This window comes from Pleuronectes platessa, chromosome 19, assembly GCF_947347685.1.
Source record: "Pleuronectes platessa chromosome 19, fPlePla1.1, whole genome shotgun sequence".
NCBI lineage: Eukaryota > Metazoa > Chordata > Actinopteri > Pleuronectiformes > Pleuronectidae > Pleuronectes > Pleuronectes platessa.
In genome coordinates, this window is record NC_070644.1 from 9,000,610 (window position 1) to 9,015,384 (window position 14,775).

Below are 14,775 nucleotides of genomic sequence, written 5' to 3' on the forward strand. Positions count from 1 at the left end.
CTGAGAGCAGAGAGGCAGCTTTGTGCACATGAGTGGCTAAACCTCCTGCCTCTGGGGCTCTACCAGGCGAGTGCGTCCTCAGCACCAACTTGGCGTTCACGAACGAGGAGGAGGGGGAGGCCAGAGGGAACCTGACCGTCTTCATCATCGCCTGCGTCCTGCTGGTGCTGGTACTGGTGGCTGTCGTCTTCATCATCAGACACACCCGTTCTAAGAGAGCTCCCCCGGACATTACCCCCCGCGGCTACGAGAAGCTGGGCTCCGGCGGGGTGTTCGGAGGCGGCGGCGCCCACCGGGGCTACAGCTCCGCGTCCAACAGCGGCCGGGCCGGCTCCTCCTCCGGCGGCCGCTTCCAGGAGTCTCAGCTCGTCGACCTCAGCGACCGCCGCTCACGTGGTAAGAAGGAGGATCACGATGAAGATGATGATGATGACGAGGACATTGTTTACATGGGCCAGGATGGCACCGTGTACAGGAAGTTTCGTTACGGACAACTGGGAGAGGACAAGGACGACGAGCTGGAGTACGATGACGAGAGCTACACGTTCCGGTGAAGCACGAAGAGAGAGCCCATCCTCCTCCTCTGACCTCTGACCTCTGCTCCCTTTTGATTCATTTTGCTCTTTGCTGTTTATCTCCTCCTGCCCTGAGGGACCGACCCATTTGTCCTCCTCTGAATAGGAACCAAATGAGACATGTGCAGCTATTTATAATGAGTTGTATTTTTACGAGGGTTATTCATTCACAAAACCAAATGAGCTGGGGGAAATTCCACGTCATTTAACATCCTTAAAGACTTTTAACATAATTAAGCTTGATTTTTCTAGACTTTGTTTTTGATTATGATCACTTCCCACGCGTAGCATATTTTATCGTGGGCGTTTACGAGTTTCGACATATTCATTAATCGTATTATTCATCTATTTGTTAAATGTGTTGTTGGATTAGCATTTTACATTTGATTTATCATATTATTTCTATACTTTTCTGTTTGCTGTCACTGAATTTTGATTTAAAAATGTGTTCAAATAAAGTCTTGGAAGGAAATAAATACTTTGAATTGCGCTGTATATGAATGGTGCTATAGAAATAAACTTCATGACATCACAAGGTGGAAACAGAGTCATTCATTTAAACATAGTTCAGACTTAAGTCCATTTTATTGAATGACTAGACAGTGATCCATAATTTGTCTGCACATCCTCATTACTACACCATGATAGGACTCATTGATAAGAGGACCATTAGTTATCTATGTGGGGACATGCACTGATGTACAAATGCACACACACACACGTATATAGATGATATTGTGCTTCACAGAGACCCCATCTTTTATTTTCATCAGATCCGGGAGAAGATTATTCCCAGTTATGAAACCGACTGTAAACACATGGATCAAATGAGGGTCACTGATACTTTTTGCTTTGGAAATAACACTGTAGGTGTACATCATTCTCCTTTTGTCTCTGATTGGGACATGAGGTGGACTCCTCTGAGACACAGGTGGGCTACTGAATTCAACATGGTCGCAAAGATGCTCAATGGGCAACGTTCTGATTGGTTGGTCAGTGGGAATCGTGCTGATTGGCTTAAGAGTAAAATAGGGTCCAGATGTTTTAGCTGTAACTACAGTGTCACATGCATAGATTGGTAAGTTGTGCGTCCGTCCCTCAGATTTTGTGAAAACAGTTAAGAAAAATCCCAGCACGAGTGTGAATCAAACCTACTCATAATTTCTACTGCTACAAAACAGTTTTATTGCACAAGCACAAAAACAGTTCTGTTGACCCTAATTTGATCCAATAAAAAACACACACACACACACTGGCAAGAGAACATGGCTTAAAAGATATATTCTCACATTGCACGGATAACGTCATTGTATATTTAATTTCCTCCTACTTGGTTTCAGTTAAACTCTTCAGTTAAAATATCTATTTTTAATTATATTCTTCAGTTTTAGAGCATTAGTGTTAAGACAGAGGTTTTGATTCGCTGAAAAGCAATAATTTGGTCATTTATGGCACAAGGTCTTTATGGTGTCCCCTTGTGCTTTTATTGTAGATTGCTGACGCACAAGTTGAATCTGAAGTGGTGATACTGTGGAACCAGTAAAGGTTGACTATTATTGCTTCGCTGCTTCTCATGCACACAACTATGACACTTTAGTCTCTAGAAATGGATTTGCACGGTGCACTGTCTGGTGTAAATTGCATTTCCTAACCTACCGTGAACACCGATGCTACTCTGTAGGCGCCGCCATGCGTCACACTGACTCTATAGTTCTCTGAACAGCAGATGTAAGGGACAGAAGACGCTGCTGCAGCCTGAAAGAATGACATCTGCGTGTTAACTATTGTGAGGTGCGATTTCATATTCAACCCCGATGTGTAATTGACAAACACAGACACACACACACACTCACACACACACACTAGCTTAACAACCCTCTGCTTTTCCAGCTCCAGCCGTACGACAGTGTTTCCTGAACACCAAGGTGACCCGTCCGTTGAGGATGTGTGGGTTTAAGAGCTGCTGGCACCGGCTGCGTTTGCTCGGCTGGGTGAGATGACAGAACAAAACAGAGACATTAAAGACGGGCGGTGTTTATGTATGGGTGACACACCGCTGACACGAGGCCGTTTCTCTTCAACGTGTGATCTAAAACGTCTTAGAGGACTTACTCGGTTCTGCCCGCTGCTGCCGCCACTGACTCCGATCCCTGCAGGAAAATATTCACTCTTGATAGAAAGGAGAACAAAAATGGAGAGGTTGTTAGAGCAGGATTTATCGTTGCAATGCCCTGGTACACTGTGAATGTGGAGACACGTGCGGTGTATGATTCAGTGCACAATTAGTCAGCAAGAGATTAGTGTGTAATTCCACAGCTTTGATCCTGCATTCATTATCAGGGTTATAGATCTCTCTGCAATAAGGACGGGCTCATTTATTTTACTGTAATGATAAATGAGATGAAAGCAATGCATTTAGCATCTTTAGCAACTTTTTTTTCGCTGTGTCTTTTTTACTTGTAATTGCAACCGTGGCCAAATCCAATGCAAGTCGTCCAGCAGGAGCTGAGAGTCTGGCGTCTGATAAATGAGCTCTGCGGCCGAGGAAAAACCCTGAGACTGGGGCCCCTGTCTCCGCAGAGGGCAGTAACGAGAGGCTGGAGAGTCGGTGCTTACTTTGAGTTCTCCGATGCTGCCTTCAGTTCCTTGTCGAGTCTGGAGGTGAGAGTTCAGATGACAAGATGAATATAAAAGGCGTTTAAAAGCGACAGCTCGGGCTCGGAGGAGACAGGCGTGGACTCACCTAATGATGCACTCTGGGATCTGGATGCAATCCATGGGGATGAGTTCCTGAAGCTCGTCCAAACTGTTCACGTACTTTATCTTACTGCTGAACTTGGCACTGGGTAAATAGCAAAATGCACACACAGTCACACACAGTCACACACAGACACACACGCATAAAAGTTTATATAAGCTCACAAACAAGAAAAGCACGGTGAAAGAGATCTGCTTTAAATCTGAGGAATATTATTTTAACCAGATGATTCCACCAGATGAAAAGTTCATTACTTTTACTTTACACTTAAGTTACTATAATTCATCCTAAGGGAACATGCTTGACCCATACACTGTATATAAAGATGGACGACATGAAAGTTCTCAAAAGTTAATCCAAAATGTCTAAATCGCTACCTGGTGGCTGACTGCAGTATAGGTCACAGATCCTGTCTCCTCCATGTTAATGTACAGGACATGGACTAAGTTAAAACGTCAAAGTACATGACAAATACAATTTTCTCAAAGTCGTTTTTTGCCTTTCAACATATTTCTTATCACAAATATTACCGATCACTACTGCGCAGATTCCTGCTCCAAATATGGAGTGTTCATATCTTGGCTATTTTGTCCTCTTTCTGAGTAGTGGGAGGAAGAGGAGACTTGTCGTCCATTTTAATATACAGTTTATGGTTTGAAACAAATTTCATGGCGAATCATCCAAGAGTTGTTCAGACATTTCCCTTAAAAAGCTAAAATGTCAACCTCAAGTTGGAACAGAGGAAAAGTCATGGGATCATCCAGGTAAGTAAAATTCATCCTCATGGCGATATATAACAGGTCTATTAAGATATTTCAGTCGGGATGAGTTTTACCTGATGAAGGGCTTGGTAACTGCTAGAATGGTCCTGATGAACCAAGATGGATGGAGAATAATGAAGGATTTCAAATTCTTCCTGAGCCTGAAACAACACAACATGTCACATGATAGGAGCTTCAAGTGTCGTGAGCGTCTGTTATCTCTCGTGAAATCATGTTGTCATCACGTATCAGGTGAAGGAGAAGCAGGTCTGACCTTCTATCAATCATCTGGTAGCACTTCTTCAACCAACCGAGGCCGGGCATTCTTCTGTGGGGTGTGGCTCCATTCAGGTACACGATCATGTAGTCCTCCGCCACCATCAGCTCCAGGGTGCTGATCACATAGCTGAAGACACACAAACACACACAGGGTGAAATACTTCACAGATCACTGACCATGACCGTGACCCTGACTCCAAACTAGCAAATAATTTCCGACTGACCAACATTTGACCCAAATGTCCTCCACCTTTTATAAGTCAACTATTTTATTGAGTGATAATTATAACTACTAATTATCTGCATGTACAAAAGCTTAATTCATCCTGGGGGGAGCATGAATGGCTATAACATTTTGATTTCATCATCAAGGCAATTCAATGTCAGCTTCAAAATTGAACATGTCAGCCTCATGGTGGCACTAGAGGAAAGCTTTTTCTTATTGTTGGTCATCTGGGGACCATGAATATCTAGACAAAATGTTGAGGTATCTATTGATTACCACTGTAAAGCCACACCAGTAGAATGACAAAAAGTATATATATTCATGGCTCTGGAAATGTGAATAATACAACAGATAAAAACAGCTATTTTAAATGACAAACACCAACCTGATTAGCTCGTGCATATCAACATCTTGTTTAATTAGGAAAATATAACCTTTCACCATATCACAGTGGAAAACATGTCATATTACCATGTAATTTAAACACAATATATGTCACTATATGTCTTTAACATTATGTATGTTACAATATTGTCATCATTATGAGGATATAAGTGATCTTGCCGCCTGATATCAACTATGAGAAATGGGTACAAACGAAGCTTCGTGGATGAGCTCTTTTGGTTTGAATTCCTTCGTTTTATTTTCCTTCCATGCATCAATTTCCACAGCTCAATCAGACTTCTACCCTTTTAAAATCCAATTCTCTGATTCAGGCCAAGAGAAACCATTATCTCTTTCTCGTTTCTCTCCTCACCCCCTTCCACCTTTTTCTCATTCTTCTCAATCAGCGGGGAACTTTGTCAATTCTGAAAATATCCTCAGCTACCACAGTCCTCCTGATTTCCCAAATAACCCCAGAGTTTGTAGGCTCAGCCTGACTCTCCTCTCTTCCCGATCTAATGTCATTCTGCAGCTTACAAACCAACATCCACTCTGTTTCGTGACTATTGTGATTATCTCCCACTGACAGGAGCCGCACACTGTTCACCACCTCGAATAGTTACTCCTCCTCGCACGTGTTCACACCTCAAGCCATCTGGCAGCAGAAACTGCAGACACTACGGTTTACCTCCTTTCATTCCTATCCAAAAACTCTTGGATACGCCAGCTTACTCGATATCTTTCTCAGAACAGCCCGTGGGATCCCAACGACACTGTCCAAGCATGCAATGCATCTGTGCCAGCACAACAGTGAAGACATCAGCATGGGAGGTCTCAGCAAACAGGCTCGATTATCACTTTATTTCTGTCGCTTTGTTTACACAGCTTCCCTTGCACGGAGATTAAAGGAAAATCCGGCTGCATTCCGGATTCACGAAATGCTTTTAAGAATAAAATGCAACTTTTAATGTTTCCTAATATTGGTTTGTATAAATTAAACTATTATTGTTGACATATCATGAATCACCATCTTAAAAAGTTTGGCTAATCATCATCGCTAAAATCAGCTTGAGGTCAGGATGAATGCTGTTTGTTTTGCAGGTATTTGGATCTCTGTGCCATGGAAACTGTGAAACTAAAACCTAGTGCAAACATGTCGCAGTTTCCCATTAATTTCCGGATATAGTGTTTAAATGGAACAATTGAACAGGTTCTTTGTATCTGTTTGCATATGATCATAACAGAATGCTGGTTCCTGATCGGGTGCCTGCAGTTTTCTTTTGGCTTCTCGTCACTGCAGCCACTACAGAAACACTGAATAAGGTTTTCACTCACCACAGGATCCTGGTTTCTATCAGAGTACTCCAGGTAGTATATCCAGGATTCTCGAGATACTGGGATACTGTCTTATACTTGTTTCTAAACCAGGGATGACCGATACTAGAAGGGCACTCAGTAGCATGCATATCTCCATAAAGACCAAACAGTCCTCTTATGAAACCATATTAAATTCAGTTAGATCCAAAATTGTATTTGGATCTGTACCGGATTGCACACATACACATAAATATCTGTTACCTAAACCAAGATGTTGAAGATAATCAACAAAAACTTTTAAAAACGCCCTGTCTCACAATGTGAAAGAAAGAGAAAAACGATTCCTGGGTCAGCCACCGATCCGAATCCACACCAAAATGTTATGTGTTAGGGTTACCTAACCCCTTCCACCTATTTTCATGGTTATCTGTTCTGTAGTTTATGTGTAATCCTGCTTTCTAACAAACAAACATAAACAAACAAGTCAGAGGGTCACCAAATACCCAGCTCACATCCCATTAGCCACACAAGCATGAAGGCTTGTCAGTTTACCAGGATATATTTCTACACTTTCTAGTTGAATTTGAATAGACAGTCATGGTCCCCAGAGAATGAATCCTAACTGACGTGTCCCCTGATGTTTCTGTAGCATCACCCTGATGTTTACATGTGTGGCTTTCAATAAGATATCTCTACCAATGGGACTTTGATCGTGCTGCAGTTTGGTGCATTCATGTTCCCTACAGGATGAACTGCAGTAGCTTTGGTGACAGGTTGCTTCATGTAAGAGTAAATGCTGGTGTTTGGAAGTTGTTACTCACAGGAAGAGGTTCTCCATTATTTCATGGTAGTCCTCTCTGTCGCTGTCTGGCAGGAAACAGGCAGCAAACACGATGATGGCGTTCACTCCATTGGCATAGTAGCCTTGATTAAAAAAAAAAAAAAAATAATTAAAAGGAATGAGAGTCAAGTTGATCCAACAATTCTTGGTGAAAGCTTAGCATTAATTAGCACAGCCTCCTAAGTTGATTGTTCCCTTGTTTTTCACTTTTTTCTTTGTTATTATCTTCGTCTCTTTTGTCTGACTGTCTCTCTGTCCTGCTTCCTCTCCCCACGTTTCAGATAATTCACCAGCTCATCCATCGGCAGGTTCGGTGTCACTCAGACAGAGGGTCCTGTATCTGAGACAGAGCTGCTGATGTTCACTGTTCAGTACCAGACGTCTCCTGTTACACTTAAGCCCACAGCACAGAGCACAGTGGGGGGAAACTGTGCTACGTACAATGATTATAGTGTCTGATTTCCATCAGTAATGGTAATATGGTCAGGGTTTTCTTGAGGCACAGGCTTATTGGGGCGTAGCCCATTGGCCCTTGGGTTGTAGTGGGCCCCACTGAGAGAAAGATGGGGCCCCTGCCTGTGAAACTAATATGTTGTGACTCTTTATGGTCCATATGTAAAGTTGGAGGACATAATAGCTTCCTAAAAGTGAAGCCAAAGCGTCTGGAGGGCCCCTAGTGACTGGCTGCAGTATACTTCATCAACCCTTACTCCTCCATGTTAGCGCGGAGGGCATGGGCCGAACAGAAAACTTCAAATAATGTGATGCAAATGATACTTCCATTTTAGATCGTTCTTTTTCTAGGTATCGGCAGGATTTCGATACTACAGCTCCATCCCCCGATCGCTACAGTGTAACTTTGTCTCCAAATGTGCAAGATAGTCGCGTTCGTACCAGGGATATTTTGGTATGGTACAGAGTCAGACCCAGGTTCCTCTATGTTAAGGCAGATAGGTGATACATTAAAAGATACTAAATCATGATTATGTGGTCTTATTGTTATGAATTGATATTTGAAGACGTCACCTTGGGCTGTAGGGAATTCTAACGGAGATGAATGCGCTATTTTCTGACATTTGATTGATTCATTGATTAATTAAAAAAGCTAATGGCAGAAATAAATATAGGGAAAATTATCTTAAACTGCAGCTCCGGTGTTTTGATGATGATGATGATGATGAAGATGATGGTGGTGGCGGTGGTGAAGAACACTGTTCAACATGCTGGGTTGAGATCAGGTCATTTTTGCACACAAACCATGACCCCTGGCACCCACTATGGGAGAATGGATTTTCATTCGGTGAGCAGTGAGTGGTTTCGGTCAGCAACCTCCACCCTTCATTAAACGCACGGGGTGTGTTATTGTCAAGTGGCCACTTTCACGGTTTTCAACCTGAGTCCTGTTGTACTAATGTTCAGTTGATGTGTGAAAAAAAAAGAAGATAAAAATGCTTCTCTCCGTGCAGCTCGCTCTCTGGTGACCATCGTGTGATGTAAAACTCAGCGGCTCGCCTCCACTGCAGCCTGTATTAGTTCATTGTCACTTGGCTCCAGCTCAAGGTTGAGATCAGGCATTTCAAAACTGATCAACATCACTCTGCTAACTCGTTCTCCAGCTCCCGCACAGTACATGGTTGTGATAAAGTCAGTGCAGCAGAGATTATGACTTCTATAACGTTCTCCTGCCCTGACTCAGATATTGAGGCCGACTGAAAAACTAAAACTGAGACCTGGAGAAATCTTTAAAAAGATGCTTTAGACAGTTTTCAGTTTTGTTGTTTGGCAAGGAGGTCAGAGGTTGGTTAACTTAGGCTCATTGTCTGTGTCTGTGTCTCAGTGTCTGTGTCTGTGTCTGTGTATGTCTCTTCTCTCTGTCTCTCTGGCTCTCTGTCTCTTTGTCTCTCTGTCTCTCTGTCTCTTTGTCTCAATGTCTCTCTGTCGCTCTTTCTATGTCTGTCTGTCTGTCTGTCTGTCTGTCTGTCTGTCTGTCTGTCTCTCTCTCTGACTGTCTGTTTGTTTAGTTTCTTTTAGGATCAAAGGGAGTGCAATGTCAATTTGGTGTGATTTTGAGCGGCAGTGCTTTTAATAATATTACAATTTGAATAAACCGGCAAACAGCTCCTTTGTTTTAACTTCCTGTGGTGAGTAACTGTCTTGATCACATAACCTACAGGGCCACTCAACCATTAAAAATCATCGGCTGTCTGTATGTGGAACAAGTATTCCGAGAACCATTCATCTTATCAGCTTCACACAAGGTATGTGTATTGTGAAGGGCCAAATGAAGTGCAGTGTTGAATTTGGCTCTGTAGCAGCGGCGGTGTCAACACAAGTGATTGTTCTCAATCACTACATCCTTGACTACAGCAACGACAACTGACGCTCCACTCCGGGGCTCTGCTCACTGCGAGAGCTTCACCGAACTTTGAAGAAACAGGTGAACAGCTCTTTGTGCAGCAGCTGTGGCGCAGCCTCAGGGTTCAGCAGCTGGTCCTCACTTGCTGCAACTCATTTACTGCAGGTCACTTTTACAGTTGAACACACTGATAGTAATACATTATTAATGCACTGTCGCCTAACCTAATGCTTTTTAATGTTATACTAAAAATGTCTTGAATGAGTTCACATTGAACCTAAACTCAATAATTACGTTTTATGTATTATAGGTGCCTAATGTATGTATAATGTATTTTCAGTTGTACAATTAAGAGTAATTTGTTTTTCTAGATTATGGACTGGTATTTAGTTATTTTTAGGTCAGCTGTAATTAAAAGTGATTTAAAAGAATGTAAATGAGTATATAATACAGCCCCAGCCAGCGTGTGGCCTGATACGCAAAATCCTGTGTAAAAAAAACTGATGGTTACTGGGGACTGCTGGGGACAAATCAAATACCAGCTCAATCAACCCTTTTCCAATCTGAATATAGTTGTTTAAATACAAACTTTAAATGTAAACATCTTCTCTAACTAAGCCATTCGCGACTACTGCGTTTTAGTATTTCGAAGTACTGAAAAGGATTCAGTATTTCGGTTGGCGATAGGAGGTTCTGAGAATTATCAGATTGTCGTCTGCCTCCTTGTCCACTCCGTTGGCGCTTCTCCTCTCCGACTTTGCTGCTGCTAGCGTTAGCTGTTCGCAGGTGACGCTTGAGATAGTTATAGCGCTGCTATAGTGGATGTACTTTAGGGCAGCCTGACACATGTTGAGGGCTTATCTGCTCCAGGAAAATATTTCCAAAATGTTGTTTTTAGTCGAGAATCTGTTGTTGTTTGTTTCCATCTCTTTTTCTTGCTGCATGTCTGTAACTGTAGTTTATCCAGCTTGTCGATAACAACAGCGATAAATCCGGCATAGATGCCACTCCCTCTGCCTTATGCTGCACTAGACCATAGCAATGCACAGTGTTGACTTGTGGTTTTGATAGTCAACCAGTGAAGTGTCATTACTTTACCAAGTATTCGGACATAACCCCCAAAGTCATGGTGCTGAATCAGCTCTTTAATATTCACCTCCGTGGGAGATGACTCTCATGTAGGGCTCAATGATCTTCATGTTGATGCGGTGCTCCTGCTCCCCGATGACGACCGTCCTCCACAGCTTCCCGTCGTGGCGCTCCTCCTCCGCGCTGTACGTCGGGATGGATTCATAAGGCTCACTGGTCCCAGTCCTGCTGGCAGCATTCGGGTCTGATATGGGAGAGGACAAAAGAGCAAATACTGTGTGTTGGAGGCCTTTTCGAAGGCAGACATTTTGTGAACATAAGCTCAGTTGTCCCTTGTGTTATTAGGGAGGGCTCTGTTATATTCAAGTGCCCCAGTAAATCACAGCAGCGTGACCGTGTGCAGGATGAACAACACGAGGACCCTGAAACTGAGGCCGCAAAATCCGACCCAGCTATCATTCTGTTTATTGTTAAAATGCCTTTCCTCGTATGACATGTCAAAATGTGTCTTCTTCAAAAAATCTTGACTACGCAAATTATAGGCTCCATCATGATGGATACAAAATAATATTAAAATAGAATGGTATTCAGTAGAACCGAAAAGTCCCAGAGGAATAGAGGAATGAATGCCAAACATCCTCTGGTCCAATCTTCTTGAATTAGAGAAATTCCTGTTTCTCTTATACATGTATAATTAAATACTGAACATCTTAGGGTTTGGGATTTTTTGGAAACATGACATTTGATAAAGCCACTTTGGACTGTGGGAAGATGCTGTGGAATCTTTTTGACATTTTATGGACAAATCTAGAATGGCACACTGCAGAGCATAGACCTCTGCCACGGCTCGACAGTCCCCTAATTAATTTAAATCTGCACTAAAATGCACACACTTATCAAGATCAATGAATGACTCTCTGAGGAAGAAAAAAATAAATTGCAAAACAGCCTATCTCACGGCGTTAAACAAAAAGGAAAAAAAAAATTCTTGGATTCGCCCCTTGATCCAGATCTGCACCAAAATTGAACAGATTCTTCCCTGACCTATTGAACACCCGTGTACCAAGTTCTCTCTTTTTGTGTTCTCTTGTTCACAAACAAACAAACCAACCAACAAAGAAATAGATGGTGAAGGAAACGTAAGCTCCTTTGGCGGTGGACAAGTAAAGAAGAGACACCTGGGAAACATTTAGGCCTCCTCCAGGATCAGGATGATCAAGGACTATATTGGGATCAGTCTGATATTGACTACATTCTGAATAACCCACCTTCCCAGTCCGTTTCATGGTCCGTGTAGTCGAGGTAGTCCCCCTCATCAGGAGTGTCGAGATCATCGACGTTGATGTCGAGATCGTCTGGCGTTTCCCCCAAGTCGTCCTCGCTCTGGTCCAGTGAAAGGCTGATGCGAGGGGCGGAGAGCTTCTTCCTCTGGGTCGGGCCTCCTTGTAGGGGAAGAGAGGTAGGAGGCACTTCGGGGGGGAAACAGAGCCCATAAAAGCAGTTATTTACTTTAAGATGTCACGGGTTATTCTATGTGAGTAACTGTTGGTTTGCTGGTGGAGTCACTCTCACCTGGTCGGCCTTCGCCCGCTTCAAAGTTCATTTTACTCTCTGATGCCAGGTCCATCCCCAGAGGACCTGCGAGGACATAATGACAGTTAGTAATTGGACTCTTATGATAAAACCACAGCAACCACTACTTACATAATCCACTGCCTGTGCTTCCTCTACATAGTGATTTACAAACAAGAGTATTATTTCAGATTTTAGTTTGATGTAGATACGTCAATAAATACTGTTGCACGACTGTTAATTGTTATTGATTATTTTATATAGAGGCAGCGTATGGCAAATTTTATTTCAAGTAAGGATCTGAATACTTCTACTACTACTTTAGTTTATATTGTTTATTTCCATGAAAATGTGATAAAGCAGTAAATAAATAAAAGTGAGAAAGTCTTCCTGTTGTATTTAAGAAATATATGGTGTCAATCACATAAAGCCTTATTTAGTCAAAATAACCTGATCATTTCTCTGCATCTGCACACAGTATGATATATGATAAACTATTTAAATGGAAGACTAAATTTACTGCATTTATATTTTAGTCTACACTAAGAACAGCATTCACACATGCTGATTATCCCAACCTGCTGAGCCACAGCCAGTGAACAGAACTGTACAGCGTATTTATTATAAGGTAAACATCTACGTGCCATAAATATTTACTACTACTGCCAAAATATAGGCCATGGCAGATATAGTATCTGATATATCCATAGATACTTCCATGTCAATTTTATTTCTTTGTACTATGTAACACACAGACTATTTGTCAATATACCTGTATCCTGTTGACATCCTGTTGTATCAAATGTCAACATTAATATCAGCCTGAAAAACTCCTGAAGTGATCAAACTATACAAAGCTTTGAAACACCAGCTTGTGTTCAAATAGATAACATTAATTTCACTGGTCTGTACAGATGCATTTCCGAACAAGAGTGGTGAGGTGAATGGGGGAGACAAATGATGGGGGGAGGGGGGAGAGATATGAGAAAAATCTTCCTGTGTGAATAATCCTCCCATTCAAACTGGAGGAAGGGGGAGGATGCTGGAAGTGGTGTGTTGACGTGTGTGTGTCTGTGGTGGTGGTGGTGTTGGTGGTGGGGGGGTTGCTGTTACATCATGACGAGCTCGCTCCCCCCGTCCTCACTGCCTGTTCGTTTCCTTTTTTTGTTCTAGTGCTGACTCAAATCGAATGACTGCACGCCTCCCTGAGCACAGACTGGGCAGAGATGCAAATTCTGAGTGAGTCACGTGCATGAAGGAAGAGAAGCTCCTCGATGCACTCGGCCCGGAACTGGGAAAATGTGATTGCATTTGCAGATTGCGAGAGCAAAATGCTGAGTGGTGAATCCCTGTACAGTGGATTTGACTATCGTGCTGACCATTCATAGAAACATGTACAGCACGTTCACACCTCCTCACACATACACAGAGAGATAATCAGCACACACTGGCACATACACACACACTGGTACATTGCAGAATAACACAAGCAGCATCATCTGTTCTGAGCATCCTCCATGGAGGATGCTTCTGCCTCGCATCCACAGCACAGCACAGCACAGGACCACAGTGCTTGTGACAGCAGCCCCTCCCTTCCTCCCTCTCTCTCTTCCTGTCTGCCGGCTGTGAGGAGGGGGGAAAAAAACAACATATCCCTCCATCTTTCTCCATCTTCACAGAGCAAAAAACATCTACTCACCACTGCCGGGGGTCGGGATCGTGTGTGTCCTCCTGCGTCTCAGAGCATGGACGTGGCTCCCAGCTCCCTGCCTATTTCCTGCTCCCCCAGCCTCTCGATGGAGATGCTCAGCTTACAAACACCTCACAGCTTCCACCATTTTCTGGTCACATGATCTGGGCCATCACCAAATAAGGGCGATCACCTGCTACCACGGCGTGCAGCGGCTTCCTCAGGCATTGCAACAGAATGGGTGGGGGGTAAAGGAGGGTGGGTTTATGCGTGTATGTCTCTGGGACTGAAGTAGATAAGCTGTGTGTGTTTAAGTGCAATTGTGTTATTAATACCCACATGGAGCTGCTGTTAAATCCTTACAGTATATTTGTGAGCCTGATTTTGCGGCCACAGGGTTTTATTACCCCTCAGGTCGTAAGACAGAGCAATAACAATCAGAAATGAGAACATTGTCCGCTCCATGTCCTGATAATATTCACATGCTTTGTTACGCGCTGGTGAGAAAACAGTGATTGATCCAAAGCAAATACATCATGCCTGCCCCTCCGACGTCTATAAGGCAACTTCAAATGGCCCCTTTATATTCTGAATGAGCACTAAACTTTTCAACCCTTGAACAATCCAACTATAGCCACAGAGCAGATCAAATCAATAGCACTTGCACAGCCTCTGCTTCCACGTGGAAACAGGCATTGTTTTCTTATCTGCACAGGTCGAACCTCGCTGAATGCCTCTTTTCACTTACCACGGTTCGACTCCAACAGGTAGAGACAGGAAGGCAGAGAGCAGACCTTTGCACACTGTCGACTATTGTTTGGTACAAAGGTTGTTACCACAGCTTCGGTGTGGCCACGCCTGGAGCTCGGGCGCAGACAGGAGGTGTCCAAATTATCAGCCTGCGGCGACAGTATCACACATTCCTAC

At 43.1% G+C, this 14,775-nt stretch overlaps 2 protein-coding genes across 2 annotated transcripts in view; one reads left to right on the forward strand and one right to left on the reverse strand.

Annotated features, from left to right (window-relative positions):
* The window catches only part of pcsk5a (proprotein convertase subtilisin/kexin type 5a), a 33,210-nt gene extending 32,656 nt beyond the window's left edge, over positions 1 to 554 (forward strand). The window contains exon 37 of the mRNA XM_053411747.1: positions 67 to 554. Within this exon, the coding sequence (XP_053267722.1) occupies positions 67 to 554 (488 nt within the window). The remainder of the gene's footprint in view (positions 1 to 66) is intronic.
* Positions 555 to 1,141: 587 nt separating this feature from the next.
* Positions 1,142 to 14,745, reverse strand: prune2 (prune homolog 2 with BCH domain). Its single transcript, XM_053447753.1, has 12 exons — positions 14,597 to 14,745; positions 13,858 to 14,063; positions 12,159 to 12,224; positions 11,855 to 12,055; positions 10,654 to 10,830; positions 7,122 to 7,224; positions 4,369 to 4,500; positions 4,169 to 4,255; positions 3,319 to 3,417; positions 3,192 to 3,230; positions 2,688 to 2,744; positions 1,142 to 2,562 (listed from the first exon to the last, which is right to left on the reverse strand). The coding sequence occupies exons 3-12, from the start codon at positions 12,211 to 12,213 to the stop codon at positions 2,529 to 2,531; spliced, it is 984 nt and encodes a 327-aa protein (XP_053303728.1). The 5' UTR covers positions 12,214 to 12,224; positions 13,858 to 14,063; positions 14,597 to 14,745; the 3' UTR covers positions 1,142 to 2,528.
* Between the last annotated feature and the right edge of the window lie 30 nt (positions 14,746 to 14,775).